The 21,602-nt window shown below is 41.0% G+C and overlaps 2 protein-coding genes across 3 annotated transcripts in view; both read left to right on the forward strand.

The window, feature by feature from the left end:
* Positions 1-896: 896 nt before the first annotated feature.
* Positions 897-21,602, forward strand: part of MRPS6 (mitochondrial ribosomal protein S6) — a 41,110-nt gene continuing 20,404 nt past the window's right edge. Inside the window, exon 1 of one of the 2 annotated variants that reach the window (XM_053308055.1) lies at positions 897-1,031. In XM_053308055.1, the coding sequence (XP_053164030.1) occupies positions 987-1,031 (45 nt within the window). In that variant the 5' untranslated portion in view covers positions 897-986. The remainder of the gene's footprint in view (positions 1,032-21,602) is intronic. The other variant, XM_053308057.1, reaches the window with a different exon arrangement.
* On the forward strand, positions 898-21,514 carry SLC5A3 (solute carrier family 5 member 3). Its single transcript, XM_053308054.1, has 2 exons — positions 898-1,031; positions 11,038-21,514. The coding sequence occupies exon 2, from the start codon at positions 11,336-11,338 to the stop codon at positions 13,481-13,483; it is 2,148 nt and encodes a 715-aa protein (XP_053164029.1). The 5' UTR covers positions 898-1,031; positions 11,038-11,335; the 3' UTR covers positions 13,484-21,514.

Consider the following 21,602-nt stretch of genomic DNA (forward strand, 5'->3'; position numbering starts at 1 on the left):
ATGATTCTTTGGTACCTCCGTGTGTATGCGTGTGTAAAGGGCATGGATATGTACTGGGTATATCAAGTTGTGCAGAAGTTTCTGGAACACTGCTGAGGCATCTGCGTGTGCACGCATCATCACTTATTGGAGAGAAATCCCAGGCGCCCGATATTGTCGTGCGTGCGCGGAATCTTAAGACTTTCCCTTTCTGTCTTTGTAAAGGTGGTTTTTGTTTGTTTTGCTGGGACGGGAAGGTGTTTTAGGTTTGCGACCACACACGAGTTTCTAAACGCTTCTGGAACACGAATGAGCAACTAAGGCAGCCCGGAAGAAGCGCTCATTGTTAGGCTTTATCATCACACACGAATCACACAAGCCCATTCTGATTTGTCTCTCCATCAGTGGGTGCTGTGAGAATGTCTTCTGTACATCAAGAAGAGTCGGATGGTACGCTGAAGAGGCGGATTGCACACGCAGGGGCTGGCTTGCTGTGGCGGCCCCAAGCCAGAGGGAGCGCGAAGGGGGCGGGACTCAGCGGAAATTTCCACTCCCGTCCCTGCTGCTGTAGTAGCTGCGGCTGAGGCGGGGCTGGAGAGCGGGGGAAGGCGGGATGGATGGCTATTGCTAAGAGACGAGGAGGGGAGCCGGGCTTTCAAACGTGGTGTTGCTTGTTTGCCTTTCATACGAAGACTCTGAGGCTTAGGAAAAGGTGCTCCCCTCTCCTCCTGGCAGAAGAGCTCAATGAGGTGGTGCCTGGCAGGAACCTGCATTTTGTCCAGCTTGCAAAAGGAGAGAACAGGCGCCTTTTAAGAAGAAGCGGCGCCTGACGCGAGCAAAGGGGCGGCACTGCCGGGTGCGCGCAGCTGCCGGCTCGCTTTTAAACAGCGCCACACGGCCGCCGCCTCCTCCTAGTGTGTACAGCCCGGGACCACCGCACCTCAGCGCTGTCACGCCCGCAGCCTCCCCTCTCTCCTCCTCCAGGAACCCGAACTCCTCGTCCAGAGATGCCCCGCTATGAGCTGGCTTTGATCCTAAAAGCCATGCAGAGGGTGAGTGGTCTGTAAGTGCTTCTTTCGGGAGGACCGCCGTGTGTCCTTTCTCCCTCGTGTCCTTTCCCAGCCTCTCCTCCGCCAGCCACGCCACCTCGTCTCCCCTTCGTGTCGCCCTACCCGTTCCCGAAGCGCCCGGAGCTTCCCGCGCAAGCCCCGCTTCCTACTGCTGCTAGCCCTGCCTCTGCCGGTGCGTCTGCGCCCGCTGTCTCTTCCCGGACGTCCGCCGGTTCGTCCTTCCCCTCCGAAGAGCGTGGCGCCGCTGACAGGGCCTGCTCTTCTTCTTCCTCTCCTCGTCTCCTCAGTTGCTGGGTGGCTTTGCGGGAAGGAAGAAGTGGCTTTCCAAGTCAAAATAAACAGATACCAGTCCTCTCGCCATTGCGCTTTCGTTCTCGCCCCTCCTAAGCCCACGTGTACTATTTTCTTGCAAGAGCGCACACACGACGAAAAGAATCGGAAAAGGTTAAGTAACCATGTAGCCTCTTAAATTAAAGCCCACGTGTATCCCCCCCCCCACTCCTGATGACAAGAGTCTGCCTTCTTGGGATGGAAACCAGGTGATTTACATTTAAAAAGTGGGGCAGCGATTCATGCAGGTATTCAGTGAGCATGAACCATACAGAGTAGCGGCCATGTGCAAGCCGGGACTTCCCCTTACACACCAACGTACACACACTCCCTGTTGACTAGTGTCAGTTCTGCCGTGCTGCCTGCTCGCAGCTGCATCGGCCCAGTTCATTCCGGCGCTTGTTCTTGGGAACTATCGTGGTTTGCAATAGGTGCTGGGATAGGTTATTGGTAGACCATCTTCCAGATACTACTTCCTTCCCGGAGGTTTTGACTCCCAGTGTGTACGGAGGAATGAATGAATGAATGACATCAATAAGGAAAGAGACGGTCTAGAATTGAAACCTGGAAGGTCTGTCTGTGACAGGGAACTTTTTCAGTATTTTCTGCCATTGTTTACACGCGTTTAGCTTCCCCAGTGATGGCTACTTTGAAAAGTAGCGTAGAAAAGTTACTGAGCTCGCTCTTTCTTGTCGATAAGTAAATAATAAAATACTGGTGGCGGCTGCTGCTCTGTGCTGCTGACTGTATTCATGCTGGTGAAAAATAAGTTAAGTGGCGCAGTGGGGAAATGCTTGACTAACAAGCAGAAGGTTGCCAGTTCGAATCCCCGCTGGTGTGTTTCCTGGACTATGGGAAACACCTATATTGGGCAGCAGTGATATAGGAAGATGCTGAAAGGCATCCATTTCATACTGCATGGGAGGAGGCAATGACAAATCCCTCCTGTTTTCTGCCCAAAAAACCCCACAGGGCTCTTTGGGCACCAAGAGTTGAAATCGACTTGAAGGCACACTTTACCTTATATTCTTCTTAATATACTTAGTTTAGAATAGCTTAGTTTGTGCATGTGTGCTCTTAACACCAGTAATTGGTAGGTGTTTTAAAGCCTTCCTTCTCTCATGAATGTATCATCTTTGTGAAGACAAGCATTACTGTGCAATATCGTTTGATAGAATTTGTTGAATACAGTGACCTTCAGTTTTGTTTATGTAGATCTTAATTTAGTAAAGTTTAGCTGTACACATTAGAAGCTGCAGTCTGTCTGTTCTACCCAGTGTGTATAGTACTTTAATTTGTGTTTTGTGTAGTGGGGTTTTTTTGGATGCTGAATGCATTTGTAAGTATTCTGTGTATACTTGTATTTTTCCATTCATTTTTTATTTTGATTTACTTATTTTCAGATCCTTGGTTTATTGCCAGAAAGTACAAGGCATATATATTGAGCATCTTTTAGGCTATGTGGCTTTCAAGAACTTCTGAATGAGAGATGCTGTCAGTCATAGGCTACATCTTAATACTTTTTTTTTGCGGCTGTTCTTAGGTTACTATAATTATTTAATTATTATTATTATTTAAAAAATATGTATACCCCACCTCTCCAGTACACTACTGCTCGGTGCGGCTTACAACATCAACAAAACATAATGCGTAAAATAAAATTTTAATAGAGTTAAACAAGTTAAACAACTGGACTAAAACCACATTTAAAGTGACAAATTTTAGAAGTTTCAAATCAAGTTAATAGAAAGCTAAAAACAGAACTAAAAAACCTACCAGATATATGCAGAAAACAAAACATTAAATGGCCTCTTTAAAAGATATGTTTTTAATAGTTTTTTAAAAACACTGAGGGAGGGAGTGTGGCAAAGCTCTTTGGGCAGGGCGTTCCAAAGCGTTCCAAAGTCATAACTGAAAAGGCCCTGTCTCTCAGTTAGTCACCATTTCAAGTATCCTGTGCAGCATATAAAAATTATTGGATTAGAGCCCATGGTTAATAGTGGGTTTTCCCACACTGGAGATGTACAAAAGAATAAAAATGCATACAACTTCAGAGAGGTTGTAAGGTGGTATGGGGCTTCCTTTCTCAAAGGTCTCCTGCACATAAGATCATGGGCTAGGAAAAAATGCATTTTATCCACCCACTTGCCGCCTTCATAAAAATACAGGGTTCAAGCTGGATTTGACCATTTGATAGTAATGTTGGAGTGACTTTAAAAGCAGGATTTCTTAACTTTGGGTACCCAAATGTTGGTGGACTACATCGGAACATAGGAAGCTGCCATATACTGAGTCAAACCATAGGTCCATCTAGCTCAGTATTGTCTACACAGACTGGCAGTGGCTTCTCTAACTCCCATGTTATTTGTGGCTGGGGATGATGGGAGTTGTAGTCCAACCACATCTGGGGACCCAAGGTTAAGAAAACCCTGCTTTAAAGGTTTGGCTTAACTTTGAACTCCTAGGTATGAACATTTTTTGAAAGTTTGGTATATAACTTTCAAAAACCAACAGAAATCTGGGGTTGCATAAGGTATAAATGACATAGTGAAGGAAGTTGTGCTTTTGTATGCTCTGTATTTAAATTTTATAAATTTTAGTTTAAATATTGGTCTTCATGTGGGTTCCCAAACTAATTTTGTCACCAAAGTGGTTCATGGGCTAAAAGCTTGAAGATTACTGGTCTAAAGGATTATTTTTAACTATAGCTCAATATTTTTGTTAGTATTTTAAGGCCCCTCTCTTTGTTTTTGCTGCAAAGATTAATGAAGCTACTCCTCTGGAAGTGGGTTACCTAGATAACACTGTAAATCAGAAATGTTCATGGTATTTGCCAGTTCTAAGATTTAAAAAAATGTAGTTTGGAGGGAAACTTCTGATCAGAAGCTTAACTTAAAGTCCTAAATCTACTTGGAAGCTGAAAGTAAGTTTTTGATTTTATTTTTTAATTTAAAATATTTATACCCCACTCCTCCAGTACACTATGGCTCGGGGGCAGCTCACATCATAAATAAAATAGATACAATGTAAAATAAAAGACTAATAAAGTTAAACAAGTTAAAAGACCAGGCTAAAGCTACATTTAAAATTACATTTTTTTTAAAAAAAGTTTCAAATTAAAAGTTATTAATACAAAGCTAAATATTGAGAACTATAAAAACTAAAGAATGGGAACTTGCCTTTAAATAAAATTCAGCTCAGTAGGTTTGAGGTATCAGTCTTCATTGCTGCTCTGTATATTCACCAGGAGAGGGTGATAAAAGAGCTTCTTGTTAAAACTGTTGTCTTTCTAGGGCTCAGCAAGGCTTTTCTATCAGCAAGGCTTTTCTATCTCATATATATATAATCTAGTTCAGTGCTGATGAGCTTGTCAACTTGGTCAGCGATGGAAAAAGCCATAACCTGGAATTAAATTCTCTCAGATGTTTAATATGAAATTAATCTAAGAAACATGATCTCGGCTATACTGGTTACATTGTCAGACATGCAATTTGCTACTTGTCTTTTCACTTGTGGCAAGCGACAGTGTCCTTCAGGTGAGCAGGTGTATCCCATCTGGCCATGCTGCAGTAACCATTTAAAGCAGGGATTCTCAACGTGTGGGTCCCCAGATGTAATTGGACTTCAACTCCCATAATTCCCAACCAAAGGCCACTAGGGCTAGGGATTATGGGAGTTGAAGTCCAATAACATCTGGGGACCCACACGTTGAGAAACTCTGATTTAAGGCAACAATTAGACTTTAGTGCTGAAACTGGACCAAAGGTGCGTTTACCTTGTTCATGTATAAATCAGGCGTTGAGGGACCATGTGATTTGAGGAGGGGCACAGTTCAGCACTTGGCTGTTTCAGTTGCATCCCATTTATATATGAATACATGTGCGTACTCTCTCCTTGGTGGTGGTGGGGTGGGGGAGGAGAGAGGGAGTGTGCATGCAAGAGAGAGTGAGTGTCTCTGCCAGAGTCACAAGCCAGCGTGGTATAGTGGTTAGAGTGCTGGACAAGAACCAGGGAGTCCCGAGATCAAATTCCCATTCAGCCGTGATACTTGCTGGGTGACTCTGGGCCAGTCACTTCTCTCTCCACCTAACCTACTTCACAGGGTTGTTGTGAAAGAGAAACTCAAGTATGTAGTACACCGCTCTGGGTTCCTTGGAGGAAGAGCGGGATATAAAATGTAATAAATAAATAAATAAACAAGCAGAAGGGGAAAGAGAAGGAGGGAAGAAAGAGAGAACATGTGGGGAGCCCATGAAGCACCAGTGGCTAAGGGGCTGGAAGTGGCTAGAAGTGGGGGGAAGACGAGGACAAGAGGGAGGAACCCCCCCCGCCTGGAGAAGGTCATTGCCCCACTGGGATATCTCCTGCAGAAACCTGTTCTTTTGGTGTCTACACATGGATCTAATGCATGCAGGACCTACTTGCACATTAAATACAGAAAAAATGGGTTGGTGTGTTTTTTGCTCTACCTTCACAGTGGATTAGAGGGCTATTTGTGCTAGGAAAATATGGAATGGCATGTACATCATGTATATATTCCACATCCCCTGTGGAAATCAGCACTGAATGTGCTTCAAATTGGCATTTAGAAGTGCTCACAGTCAAGTGAAGACCTCTAAATCTATACTTGGCAGTGTTACAGTGGAACCATAATTATGAGGGTGTAGTAGAAGGATGGGACACAGAATGAATGGGCTGAAATGTCTTATGTATGTTTGACTCTAAGGTTTCCTTTAGGCTGAAAATAAAATAGCTTGCCTGTATCCTCCTTGTTAAACACTTACCTAGAACAAGACTGTTTGCATACAGTTGAGTGTAAACCATAGTGGGATCCAGCGAGGCTTTTGTATGAGTGGAAGGCAACTTTGCTCACAAAAGACGTGGGTGTTTCTGATTTCTGTGGATCCCCATCTTACATAGGAAGCTGCCTTATACTGAGTGAAACCAATGGTCCAGCTAGCTCAGTACTGTATAACTGCCTGGAAGCGGCACTCCAAGATGCCAGGCAGGAGTTTTTCTCAGCTCTACTCAGAGATGCTGGAGTTGGAACCGTCTGCATGTAAAGCAGATGTTTATTTATTTTTATTTATTTATTTTACATATTTTATATCCCGCTCTTCCTCCAGGGAACCCAGTACTACATACTTAAGTTCCTCCTCACAACAACCCAGTGAAGTAGGCTAGGCTGAGAGAGAAGTGACTGGCCCAGAGTCACCCAGCAAGTATCATGGCTGAATGGGGATTTGAACTCAGGTCTCCCCAGTCCTAGTCCAGCACTCTAACCACTACACCACGCTGGCTCTTTGTTCTACCATTGAGCCCATCCCATATTGTTCTGGAGCAGCTTCTCTCTCTCTCCTCCCCCCCTCACACACACACACACACACACACACACACACACACACACACACGTAAGAGAGCCTAACTTCTGCTTGCAGTTCTTTGGGTTCTTCCCATTGTGTGTTCCATATCATTTATTGATCAAATAGGTTGTCCTGAAGGCTAGATGAGGTTACCTCTTCTTAACAAGTCCGTATTTATATACTGACTTTTTTTGGGATTAACTGGTTAGGGTTTGGGAGTAGTACTTAAATATTCATCTACACAAAAGTTTCAATAGTTGGTAGAACATGTTTGTTTTTAGTTCTACTAATGTATGTGGTGGCTTCTCATTTTAGATGACAGAAGTTTGAACAGTTTTGCTGCAATTGATACTGCAGCTGTAGCTAGAAGAGAGAGCAAATAAAACTTAAGCAAGCTCCTATGTTAGTGTGTTGTACTTGAAGTCTATGAGCTTGTTCTGAAAACTTTTAAAAACAATTTAAAACTTAGTTGGTTTTTTCCTTTTCTTTACAGGACAGGATATTGCTGATCACTCACTGTGATATGTGCTTACATATTATTCTAGCTTGTCCTGTAATGAAAAATGAAAGCATTGAAAAGCTGTCAAATAACTGTATTGTTGAACAGTTAAAGTCTCTGAGCAGCATCCATTCTAGTTAAACATGTCTAAGCAAAACTGAAATCGGTGAGCAACTGAAGTCAATGAGACAAGTTAATCATGGCTAACTTATGTTTCATTAAGTTCAGTGGGACTTAGTTATGCTAAGTTGGTTTGGATACTGCCCTTTGTTATGGGAGAACATTTAATAGCAATAATCTAAGTGTAAATAGTGTCTTCGCACAGGTAAAATCACCACTTTAGAAAGATTTACTGAAGTAACCTTGTAGTGTATGCAATCCCTTATTTTGGCTTATGTGGAGACCAAATATAGGAAAACTGGTAATACTTGTAATGCTATAACACATAGATGGACAGAAAGGACCACTGACCACTGTCTGGTTGAATTACATTTGCCTGTTGGTTGTTGGGACTCATGCTAAAAAAAGAAAATTGTGGACTAGGTTGATTTTGGTCTGATACAGTGACTCACCTGTGTTCTTCAGTAATAGTGCATACTAGAGGATCACTTAATGCAGAGGTTTTCAAGGGGATACTTGAAGAGCTCCCAGTGTTCCTACTGTTCAGAGATCCTGATTACGCACGCTTATTCTGAAAATTTAAAGCACTTAATGACGACAAGGATTCTTTAAAAAAACAAACAACCAAGTGGACAGAACAGCCCTGAAGTTAGCATGATGCTTGATTAGTGGCCTTCCTTCTACCCAGCCTGACTTACAGCATAGGATTTCTTAGTGAAGCTAAGAAACAATTTAACATTTAGCTGGATAAACAGAATATGAATCAAAATGTAATGTGTGGCACAACATTTCTTTGCCACTTCAGCGGTATGGTATCCAAGGCTACTGAAAACACTTTTTAAAAAAGCAGTATATCACTTTGAGTAGTATATTGAATTCTGGGTATGAATGGAAAGCTGATTGAAAAAGGTTTGAATGATCTCTGGAGATGATTTCTGCTGTCAGTGTCAAATAGGGTCACCATCTTTTCATAATCCTTATTTATGGTGTGTATGCATATGTGTGCACACACCTTTTCTATTTACTTATCTCTTGTAGTAATTTTACACTTTAGATGCTGACAGGTCAGGTGCATAGGCAAAAGAAGGGATGGTTTTATAACCAGTCTCCCAATAAACCATTTTGCTTTTATTCCCTAGACTTCTAGTATGAAGCAGTGTTGCTTTCACCAAAAGGCTCAAGGTTTCCCCCTCCCAAGCTACTTACATTTATTAGTGGTGTGCATGGAACCGCACCTCTGTGGTCCGGCACTGGGGAGGGGGGCTCTTTAAGGGTGGGGGAGGGTATACTTGCCCCACCTGCCATTTTCCCCTCTCCAGCGCTCCCAGTTTTTACTGCATTTGGGGTGGCAGGGTACCTCCCTGCTGCCCCTTCCCCTGTACTTTGGCAAAAAGCTTCAAAAGGCTGACTGCGGGTGCGCATCATGTCCATGCGTCATGTGGGCGCACGTCTGACGCACGCACGCAACACACGGATGTGATGTGCGCATGCACAGTCAGCCTTATGAAGCTTTTTGCCGAGGAACGGGGGGAAGGGTGGCAGGGAGGTACCCTGCCACCCCAAATGCATGAAAAACTGGGAGCGCTGGAGGGGGGAAAGTGGCCCACCCTTAAAGGTCCCCCCCGGCATCAGACCGGCCCCAGGTCTGGACAGGTCCGGAGGCCCTTAGAATGGGCTCTGGACTGGTCCGGAGGCCCTTAGAATGGGCTCCGGACTGGTCCGTGCACATCCCTAACATTTATCTTAATGTATTGTATTCTCTGCACCACTTGGGAACATAAATTGAATTATGCCTAGACTAATTCTCAGTTAATCTGGACTAGAGCAAGCATATTTATTCTGCCTTTCTTTACATGTGTGCATTTTTTGGGGCAAAATTTGGGGAGGAAGCATTGGGGGAAGCTCCTTACCAGGCTTTGCTGCTCCCCCTGCATCACACTGTGCCCCCAGAATGCCTGCAAGTTGGCCAAAAATTGCCATTTTGGGGTTGTTGTTTTTAAAATGGGAACCATTTTGTGGCTCTGAGAAACAAAATGGTGGCCAGAAATGATCTCCACATTCATTTCTGGCCATCTCCAAGCTGCGGATATGTGAGGTCGATGTGTCCTGTCGCGCCCCCCCCGCATATGCTAAAGTCGGGGGTCCTTTTCCCGACCACGGATATTGAATCAATGTATAATGAGGCTTGCCTATATTCTAGATTAGTGCATAGGCCTCAATATCTTTATCTCCACCCTCCCCAAATAGAAGAGCCATGTTTTGGCTGTAGCCCTGCTCATATTACAAAGTTTTGTGTTACATACTGTGTCAAATACTGTACCACGGCAGGTGACGTGAGACTATATTTAGTGGCATAATATGTGACAAAATCTAGCCTAGCTTTAAATGCTTTTGCTAGGCCTTCCTCAGCCATGCCTCTTCCCACCCATTATCTAACAACAATCATGTTGTTTTGGACATGCGCTAGAAGAAGTCCAGAGTTGGAGATGGTCTCACTAGTACAGGGCTGCTCAACTTCAGTTCTCCTGCAGATGTTGACCTGACACTCACATAATCACTATTGGCCACTGTGGCTGGGGATTATGAGAGTTGCAGTCCAAAAACAGCTGGGAGGCCCAAGGTGATCAGGCTTGCACTAGTGTATGAATGATTTTGTACTGCAACACTGGTGAGGCAGACAGAAATAGCGACTTTTTTATGCCATGCTCAGATCATGAATGTTCCTGCTCTAGCCAAGGTTTCTTTTAATCGTGCCACATTAGTCAGCTATACTTAAATTCTGTTTGTTTGTTCAGTTTTTATACCACCTTCCATAAGGCAGTAAACAATGCGGTTTACAGAAGTTAAAATACAATAAAATGTCATTAAAATCACATTAAAATACCTTAAATAATTCTAATACTTAAGGCAGCCTTGGGCATTTGCATACTTTCATGCCTAGGCGCCTCCTATACCCCTTTCTTCCTGACCCTTACCTCCATGCTGCCCCCTACTGCTTGCTGTCTCTTTCCTACTGCTGTTGGCACTGTAGTTGCAGAAACAAACTACTGTGCTATAGTATGCATGTTTGGATACGGTATATGCTATTTAGTTTGTTCTAGGTGCTGAAATAACTCCATAAGCCTAGATTGAGAGAAAAAGACAGCATGTATGTGTTTAGCTGCCATAATACTACATTTCTCCTATTAAGAGGACCAGGGATATCATGATGGTAGCAGTTTGAGGAGGTAATACAATTGTGTAGTTTGCCTTTGTTTGCCTGCCAGTCAGTAAAGCTCTTAATGTAAATGTGAAATAGTCGTATCCTGAATATTCTACTGATGTGCCCAGTGGCCCGGTTCAGATGATCCAGCAAACCATGGCTTGTTGGATTGAGAGAACCAGGATAGTGAAGTCAGCCATCCTATAATTATAGTTTGGAAATAAATTGCATGTTGATGCTAGTCTGGCATCTTATTTAAAGCAAATCTAGGCATTATGTTGCTTGCTAGTGAACCAGGTTTAGTTTTTAAAATGTATCTCCCCCCCCCCCATCGACTGAAAAGGTTACATAAAACTTGCAAGGGAAAGAGAGCTTTATTCAACTACTTGTTATGACAGAATTTATTTTTTTCCTGGTACTTAGTGAAACTCTCCTCTAATTCAATCTTTGTCTTTTGTCTTTGCTGCCTTGCAGGGTTGGTACAGTAGGCCTCACTAGACTTAGCTGCAACTAAGAATTTCTCCTACATCAACCAAGTTAATGGTGATGCTCTTGTGGATTGGCGAATAAAAGTGTGCGCTAAGTATTTAAGAAGCGGAGAAAACAGTTTTTGTCTTCTCAGAGTTGTACCACAACACCTACCATCAAGATAGCAAACCAATCGACAAAGAATTTGAGCCACAGTGTTTGTAGAACTAAACTGGTTTGTCTTACTAAGGCTTGAGGTCTGTGTCCCGGACGTCGGCATTTGGAAATTATTTTGTTTACAAAAATGAGGGCGGCTTTGGAACCAGCAGACATTGCCATTGTGGCTCTGTATTTTGTGCTTGTGCTATGCATAGGCTTTTTTGCCATGTGGAAATACAATCGAAGCACTGTAAGTGGGTACTTCCTGGCAGGGCGATCTATGACATGGGTAGCAATTGGTGCTTCCTTGTTTGTGAGCAACATCGGGAGTGAACACTTCGTTGGGCTTGCTGGATCTGGAGCAGCAAGTGGATTTGCTGTAGGGGCATGGGAGTTCAATGCCTTAATGCTTTTGCAGCTCTTAGGATGGATCTTCGTTCCAGTCTACATATGTTCTGGAGTATACACCATGCCAGAATACTTATTCAAACGTTTTGGAGGGCATAGAATTCAAGTATATTTTGCTATGTTGTCTCTAATTCTGTATATCTTCACCAAACTTTCAGTGGATTTGTATTCAGGTGCATTGTTTATTCAAGAATCGCTAGGCTGGAACCTTTATTTGTCAGTTATACTGTTGATTGGAATGACTGCATTGTTGACTGTGACTGGGGGTCTTGTGGCAGTCATCTACACAGACACTGTTCAAGCTTTGCTTATGATTATTGGTGCCCTCACACTTATGATCATAAGTATTACTGAAGTTGGTGGTTTTGAAGAGGTTAAAAGAAGGTACATGTTGGCATCACCAAATATTACTTCAATCTTGTTGACATACAACCTTTCCAATACAAATTCTTGTCATGTTGACCCAAAGCCTGATTCATTAAAAATGCTGCGAGAACCAACTGATGAAGATGTTCCTTGGCCTGGATTCCTTTTGGGACAGACCCCAGCTTCTGTCTGGTACTGGTGTGCTGATCAAGTCATTGTTCAGAGGGTTTTAGCAGCAAAAAACATTGCTCATGCCAAAGGATCTACTTTAATGGCAGGTTTTTTAAAGCTTTTACCTATGTTCATTATAGTTGTTCCAGGTATGATTTCACGAATACTGTTTGCAGATGAGATTGCATGCATCAATCCAGAACACTGTATGCAAGTCTGTGGAAGCAGAGCTGGATGCTCTAACATTGCCTATCCACGTTTGGTGATGAAGCTTGTTCCTGTTGGCCTGAGAGGACTTATGATGGCTGTAATGATTGCTGCACTCATGAGTGATTTGGATTCTATATTTAATAGTGCCAGTACCATTTTCACCCTTGATATCTACAAGCTCCTCATTCGTAAGAATGCATCATCTAGAGAACTGTTGGTTGTAGGAAGAGTTTTTGTTACCTTCATGGTTGTGATAAGCATTGCTTGGGTTCCAATTATAGTGGAAATGCAAGGAGGCCAAATGTATCTCTATATACAAGAGGTGGCAGACTATTTGACTCCACCAGTGGCTGCTCTGTTTCTCTTGGGTGTATTTTGGAAGCGTTGTAATGAGCAAGGAGCCTTCTATGGTGGAGTACTTGGATTTGTGTTGGGAGCTGTGCGATTGATATTAGCATTTATCTATCGTGCCCCTGAATGTAACCAAGAGGATACGAGGCCAGGCTTTATCAAGAATATCCATTACATGTATGTTGCTACTGCACTCTTTTGGATCACTGCAATTGTGGCTATAACAGTAAGCCTTCTTACACCACCACCTTCAAAGGAACAAATTCGGACCACAACATTCTGGTCTGTGAAAAACAAGACTGCAAAAGAATGTCCTTCAGTAGAGAATTCATTCAAAACACAAGAGAAGTCCATCTTAAAATACAGTGAAAGGCCCAAACATATCTCCTCAAATGGGAAATCTGAAGAAAATGGTAAAAATGATCAGCCTGAAAATGTCAATCTTCTAATTACTTGCCGAGATGACAGCAATCCAGTAATTTCTGTAAGTAACTCTGAGGTTGAGACGCCTGTTGATTGTTATTCTAATGGGCAAGCAGCTCTTATGGGTGAAAAGAAGACTGAGGAAGAAACTGAGAGAAGTGATAAACACTGGAAATTCATAGACTGGTTCTGTGGCTTTAAAAGCAAAAACATGAACAAAAGAGCCATCCAAGAAAAGGTGGAAGAAGAGACAATTGGTCTACAAATGCTGGAAGAGACTCCAAAAGTTAAATTACTACTAAATACTGGACTATTCTGTGTGTGTTCACTTGGAATATTCATGTTTGTTTATTTCTCTTTGTGAACTAATTATGATGTTTAAGAGTATGGTCAAACATACAGAAGTAGATAAAAGTTTCTGAAGAAATATTTGTGTGTGTGTTGCATCTCAGGCATCTTCTAACACTATTATTGTAAGTCAAATTGTTGCAACCAATTTTTAAAAAAACATTAGTTTTTTTAAAAATATCCTTGCAATTCTGCTTGAATGCAGAATGTTTGGGGGATTTAGTGAAGTACTACAAATTGAGAATATACCAAAGTAAGAAATATTGTGTGTTAAAAGGTGGAATGTTGAAGCATACTATCAAAAGTCCAGCATAAGTGAAGAAAACATTAGAATATTAACACTCTAACAAGATTATAACTATACAGTTTGAAGAGTGGTCGAGAATATTTTTGAATATAAGGAGATTTTAAATTCTGGGATATCCTAATAAAATAATTTCTTGCTAATTTCTTTCCCCTCATCCCCAGTTCTTCAAATACCCGATCTTGGTGTGTTTCCAACAAAAACAAGTGTTCAAAATGAATGTTACCTGATTGCTGGTATTTCAAACGGTTGCACTAAACCTGCAGCTATTGCTTCTCCTTTCTAGATAAAAATGAAAAAAAGTTGATTATATTTTTTATTTTATTTTATATGTTGAAGCCTCAATAGTAATGAATAAAATACGGCATCTACACATAAATGTAGATGTAAAGTTATGTGGAGATAATAGTTCAGATGGTAAAGTGGAAGAGAGGAGACTGATTTGTTTATTTCCTTAAATGTGTATGGAAACAAAATGCATTTCTTGAACATGTGGAGTTTCTTCATATTGCATTTTGCTTGTTAAAAACATACTGGGTTGCAGTCTGTCTCTTCACAATAGGTATCATCCAGACGGCTGCTGGCACAACACGCAAGGCATCTTCTAGGGGTGTGCACAGTAGGGATGTGCATATTCGGTGGTCCTTTTCTGGACTGCCTATCCAGTTTGAAGGTTTGGCAATAGAGGGGTTACCTTTAAGGAGAAGGAAGGGTGCTCTCCCCCCCCCCCGCATTTTCCCCGCTGGTGCTGTGTCCAGAATTGCTGGGGTGGGGTAGCAGTGTACCTCCTTGCCACCCCAGTCAGCGTCAAACTGTTTGATGCTGACCAGAGTGGCAAGGAGGTATGCTGCTGTCCCGCACCAGCAATTTTGGACACAGTGCCAGCAGGAGGAACACAGTGGGCAGGGTGGGGGTGGGTGAAGGAACTTCTCTGTTCCTTAAAGGTACCCCCCCCCCGAACTGGCCATCTGCTGGTTCATGCACCTCCCTAGGGCACAGATCGGTTCATGCAGTTCCATCGTGAACCACTCTGAACTGGATCAAGCTGGTTCATTGTTTCATCCGGACCAGCCGGTTGGTCCAACAAACTGGTTCATGGAGTGGACTGAATCACTGCATGCAGTCCGTGCACACCCCTAGCATCTTCCTCACCATCTTTTCTCTGCTGAACTTCTTGAGCTCCACCGCAAAGCTTTTCCTGTCATTTGGGGAAACTTTAACAGTCTGAAATGTGGCATGGAGGTCCACTGGGGGAAGGGGAGTACCTGGAAGTGGAGCAAAGTGATACCTCTGCTAGCAGTTCCCATAGTAGGTTTTCAATACTTCCCGCTCCCTTGCAGGCCCCTGTGTGGAATCCTGCACTGTTGCCAGAGGTCCCCTGATATTGAACAGCCTTTGAGGGGGCTTAGGGAGCTTTTGTAGAGAGGAGGAAAGATGGGGAAGATGCCTTGTTCTTGCACGTGTTTACACCTGTAGTACTCATAATTGCTATCCAGACTATATTTTGAGAGGAAAGAACCTAGTGCCTCCTTCACGCAAACAGCCTCAAAGCTTCTATGAAGTCTGTTTTTCAAGTACAGCTGGATGTTGAACGCAGAGTAGTGATTTGTATGTAACTGTTTGGAGATTGATATAGAAGCAACAAATGGCACAAGTCTGTCAAAGAGTCTGTATTGGAATTGGGAACAGTGCTATTGTTCACCTCTTTTTCTGATTATTTTATGTGGGTTTATTTTTCTTGAGGGGTAGGTGAGAACAGAGAGGGAGAGGGAGACTTACCTTTGCTTCCAGAAAAGCTCCTCCCATTTCCAAGGCATACGTACTCTTTCATGTTGAGGATAATATATGTTAAGGTCATCATGAAAACTATTGATTCTTAAGTAACACCGTAGTTATCAGATTTAAACGGAAGTATACCAGCATAAGTGTCCATGGATTGTGAACCAAGGTAGCAGTCAAGCACCATTATTATGAGCAAGTTTAGATTTCTGGGGGAGATTGCTTTACCAGTTATTTTCTAATGTTGCTCATAATTTGCGCCTGTCTGGAGAGTTTATCCATCAGGATTGGGGCAAAAGGCCCCAATTTAGCAAGAAATGCATGTGCATTCTTGCAGTTGTGAGGGCTGCTATCTCAAATCTAATGATAGATACATGTCTTCTCCTACTTAGTTTTATACCTCACCACTGCTCAGCCCAGAAGAGCTCCTGCAGCAGCTTACAACATTCTAGAAGAACTAAAAATAGCAAATAATAGGCAAATATTATTGGTAATGTTGTCATCCTTAATCTATTGCTCTGCAATTTCCCCCATAGTATCCATGGAACAAGTTGCTCAGTCAGGTGACCTTTTTCTTACAACATGCTGGTAGATTATGTTCTACTGAACTGTTTGCTCTTAAACTTGTTTAACTGATGTAATTTAAAAAATGTAATGCACTAAAGACTAAATGGCTTTGTTCATGGCAAGTACATGAATTGAGAGCTTCCTTGTGCACTTGGCCAAGAGCCTACTAAAATCAGTGGCTTCCATGGCCAAAGGGAATGATGATGCCAACTTTGGGGTGTGAATAATTACAATTGCTGTTAAGGTGTTGCTGTCTATTGCTGGGATTTCCAGAGATGGTTATGTTGAGTGCATTGTGAGCTGTCGTGCTGGTGGGCTAGCTCAGGGATCTGTTGTTTGGCTCTCACCCTTCACTCCTCCCCAAGATGCCTTGTATAGATTAAGCCATGTTCTAGGCCTTACTGCCACATTTAAAATAGCAATGTCTAATACTCCCTCTATCCTAGTCCCAACTAAGTACTTATGCAGTATTATGAACGTATATGGCACAGTTTGTTTTGGATTGGTTTTAAATTAATCTATAATGCAACACAGCCATATTTTCAGTGACAGTACAATGCATATGTTCCTAAATATTGGACCATTTCACAAATTAAACACCAATCAAAACTTTGCCACAATGCATAGAAAATTTTTCGTTAACCTTTTTGGGCCTTCTGAAAAAAGCGTGCATTCCCTAATAGTCTGCACATGATATCTATAGCCTACAATATTATCTGTCATATTTAGGCTGATTTTTGATGTCTTCTCATGCTTTTTTTGGCAAATGCTTACCTCTCTTTGCTTCTGGGATTTCCTGCTACAGTATGTTGCTAGGTTCCAACCGAGAGACTGCCTGACACAATGTTGGAGGCAGTGAGAGAATATACAACTTTGTCACCTCTTCCTTGGCTAATGCATGCTGTGCCAGGGGAAGCTATAGGTCTGGTTGCCACAGTTGGGAAATGAGGGTGAGTAAAGACACTGCAGGACCAGTGAGTTGTAAGTACTGTTGCTAAATACTGTATCTTACTGCTGTGTCTGAATTCTTAAAGTGACAGGCGGTCGCTCTGGGCTGGAACCTGGTAACCTTCTGCTACATAGATCAACAGCAGGCATCTTAAGTGTAACTCTTAATTCAGTGCTCCTGTGGTTGCAAGGACCATAATTTAATCAGGCTTCTCATTTTCTTTTCTTTAAAAAAAGTCCTATTTCTTCTTCCTACTGAACATTCCTCTTATAACATTTTGTAATTATTTTGTCTCCTTCAAAGTAAGAAAGTAAATGTGTAGTAGCTTGTTACAGTGCCTTTTAGTAGCAAAATATAACCTTGTTAGGTTAGTGCATCTCATCTGTGATGAAAATACTTAGTTCTTGCTGATTCTTTACATTTCTACCTATGCCATGATGGAGCATTTATATTTTTCTAAATCTTTCTCTTGTGTGTCTTTTTCTAGACTTAAACAGCAGGTTGTAGCCTAAGCAAACTATTAATGGCTGTTTATAATTTGTTTTGTTTTTAAAAGAAGACATAGTATGTAGAGCAATTGATATCTCTAAAGAATAAACAAAATTCTGGGAGAAAGAAATTTCCCAGATTTGTATGATGCAACTTTAGCCTTGTTAAGGACAACTACAAGAATAATTACCCTCTAAGAAAAATGTTTCAGCACATAATCTCATTCCCAGCCATAACAGTTAATAGTAGACCCTGTTGGCAGTGTTGTGAACAGCTTTTAATAATGACCATTTTTGAACTGTAAAATATTCTGGCTCTTCCCATAAACCATGTAATTGAATTGAGCAGAATTTCTGACTTGGATCTTATAGATGCCGTATTACAAGTTATTTGGTTACATTCCATAAATATGCCTCTAGGCCTGTGATTTACAGTGTAGATGGAAGGGATTCTTGTTAGCTGTAGTGGTTTTTTGTTTTGTTTAGAGATGTAGGTTTTCTGAAAAATATTGAATTGGAAACTTTCCCACAAACATGCAAAATTGCTCTTCATTTGCATTAACACCCCCCACCCCCAAATTGCTATATAAATTTCCTGATGTCCTATGTGGATTGTGATCTGATTTGGCTTGCTGTTTGGCATTTATACAGTAACAAAATAAAACCCTACACTGTCTTTTAATTCTTCCTCAGCATTTCAACCACCCCACCCACCCCAGCAATAAAACAGGACTTGAAAAATCCTAGGCACCAGGGAGGCCTAGACAAGGATATTCAGAGGTGGAATTAGTAAATAACATCTTTATTTGTCCCAGACAGCCTACTTCTGTTCTACATATATAACTTGTAAAAGGAATAAAAAGAGAACAATTTCCACCACCACCCCCAACATCCATCACAAAGTCCAGTACTTTCATCAAGTGTCCGTTGTCTTGCTCCTGAATTTTTGGGCTGGTTCCTCGAGCCAAGAAAATTTGTCAAGGTCTGCTCTAAAGTTTTTCAAGTAGCCAGCAGGAATTTTAGAAATGGAAATCCCATGAAAAATTTTATGTGGAAAAACCCACATTTCTGATTTTGTTTTTTGGGCGATGGAAGATTAACAGAAATCCAAAGGGACTATTTCTCATAAACTGCCACTAGGAGAGAGGATCTAAACTTATGGCCTCTTGATGACCAAAGTCTAGATACAGGAATAGGCAAAAATACAAATAATAGTTGTGAGATTTTTTTCAGAGTTTCTGTGGCAATTTTATTGCCTTGCATATGAATGTGACCCTTGAGCAAGTCTACTACAGACATTCATAACTTTGCTTAAAATGATTATTTTAAAAGTTCATTTGCATATTTAAATAAACAAAAGCTTTATCTGAAGAAAGCTATTATGAAGGCTTTAATTCCCCCTCCCCCACTTGATTCAGGGAAAATGTAATTAATTCCCTTTCTTGCCAAAGTTTGGATTTTTTGGGTTGTTTGTTACTGTTTTCCTACCCAGAATGATGGAAAGCCAAGTGCCCACACTACTTCTCTCAGCATCTAAAAAATCTGAGCATGGTACTCCGTTGTGGCTCATAAATCATCTGGCTAGTATAAAATACCTTTCTAAATCAGGAGAGGAATGGAATGTAGGCTCTATTGTTGATGAAAGTTGTGGACAGAGGCATTTGTTTGTTTACGTTGTACCGCTTTATTTTAAAATCCTTATACTATAAGGTAAACTATGGTGTATTGGTCTCTGTGATTTTTCTTCTCATAAAATATATGTGCAAGAGATTGGAAAACACTGAATTCATAAATCTAGTTTTTTAAGGAAAACATGGTGATGTATTTAAAATTCAGATATTCATTGTTTATTCAGTATACTGTATGTTCTGTGCCCTTAAAAGTAAATGTTTTGAAAATAAACTAACATTGTTACATGTGATATTCTAGATCAAAGTTGTGTGAAATGTGTTAAAGGTTCTTTTAAGATAAATTGTGTATAACTCAGTGGTTTTAATGTGCTTTTAATTAGCTCTAGGCTAGAAAGTAGTTCTAGAATGTAAGTATGTATAATTAGGAATTCTAATTTCACTGTGAGATCTCCAAACTCTTGTTGGCAAAATAGCTTTTCTTTCCTACAGAGCAGTTTTGGGGGGTATTGCTTTAAAAGCAAATGCTTTATTTTTGTTCCAGTTTTATGTAATATACAATATGTTACGTAGTGACATCTGGTGACACTTCTTTTCCATAACATTTATCAGCTTCACTGGGCAAAGTCAGACACTGAGCAAATATGGTGATGACATATGACAATTCTGTGTGTCTAAATATGTGCTTTTAAATGAGGTGGATATAAAAATAGTTGCTGTGCAAAAAAAATAGTAGTCTTCTTCAAGAAGAAAGCAAATTCTTTTCTAATACTGCTAGAGAAATCTTTTGTTTATCCTCTTAGTTTTTAAGTACAGTGTTGATGTGATGCTGCTTTTACCTTGTATCTTTTTAAATAAAAGTATTATACATGGTTTTTAGATATGCAAAGTGTGTGTTCTGCTTTTGTTGCTGTTGTACTTTATGCCGTGTTTGTAATTCAATGAATTGCTTTGGTTTTTTGAGAGACCTTAACAGCTAAAAGATATTGCAAAGACCAAATGATATTGTGCAGCATGTCAGATCTTTAAACTCCACTCAAACATTGAGCTGTAGCCAAAAGCACCATTGAAATCCAATGAGATGAGTTAGTGACTGTCAAGTCCATTAATTTGAATGGAATTTTGTCATTGCTAACGTTCTTTGGCTACAACCCATTTAAAAGAAATTGAAACCAATGAACTGACTTGCATAAATGAACTGACTTGATTCCAGAGCTAGTCTCTAGTCAAGTTAAATTAAAAATGTCAGTGATTTGATAAGAAAGTACAGTCATCTCTTGCTAACCACAGTTTTACCAACCACGGTTTTGAACATATGTGAATGGGAAATTGTGACAGGTCTTGCCAACCGAATGTCTATGGTTGGTAGGGTGGCTTTTTTTAGTGATTTGGGTTTCAGCTATTTTGGGGGTTCAGAGGTTTGATCTGTTCATTCCTCTTGGTGACCCTTGCTGTCCCTGAATACCAGTTTTGGAGTAACAGATGTGTCTGAATACCAGTTGCAGGGGAATAACAGCAGGAGAGAGGGCATGCCCTCAACCCCTGCCTGTAGGCTCCCAGTGGCAGCTGGTGGGCCACTGTATGAAACAGGATGCTGGACTAGATAGGCCTTGGGCCTGATCCAGCAGGGCTGTTCTTATGTCCCCTGCAAATTTAAAATGCCTTTGAGTGATTTTGGTGGGTTAAAATTTTTTCAAGAGGTTCGATATGCTCATTCGTCTTGGTGACTCTTGGTGATATTACACAATTTTTAGTGATTTTTTTTTAAAAAAGCATTTTTTTTGTATTTTCCCTTTATTTTTAGGTCTTTTTGTGGTCATGGTTCCCCTAAATCTCTGTTTCTCATACACTTTAATGCCTCACCAACTGCGAATTTGCCAACGAGATTTTGCTAGAACGGTACCCTAGCAGTTGGCGAGAGATGACTGTAAACCTTATTTGAAGCTGCTTATAGTAGGAATATAGGTTTAGAAGTTTTAAGAAAACTAATATATATGAATTGTACATTGCTACTGTCAATAACTACAGATTTGTCATAGAAAGAATGATCTAGTGTATAGAATATTGCTATGACTATAGTGAATTCTAATGCAAAACTCAGTTTTCATTGCTATCCCTATGTATATTGTTTGTTATACTATGTGCCTATAATTTTTTGCCTCCTACATTAGTCTTCAGAATAAAACTCTTATTAGAGTATTTGGATAATTACAACTGTATTTCTTGCAGTTTACATTCCTTTTGGATATGGAATTTTGTCTGTCAAAGTTATTTTATGGAAATGTTTAAACTTCTGTACAAAGTTTCAATAAAAGTGCAAAAACTCTACACATACTTTGGAACTGTTTACTATCTTTGTGAAGAATTGTTTGGGTTACTGAACATATTTTCACTGTTTTTTTTTAAAAATGGTTTCTTAT

This window comes from Hemicordylus capensis, chromosome 3, assembly GCF_027244095.1.
Source record: "Hemicordylus capensis ecotype Gifberg chromosome 3, rHemCap1.1.pri, whole genome shotgun sequence".
NCBI lineage: Eukaryota > Metazoa > Chordata > Lepidosauria > Squamata > Cordylidae > Hemicordylus > Hemicordylus capensis.

Coding starts and splice junctions, on each gene's coding strand:
- SLC5A3 (XM_053308054.1), top strand. CDS start 11,336: ATGAGGGCGGCTTTGGAACCAGCAGACATTGCCATTGTGGCTCTGTAT.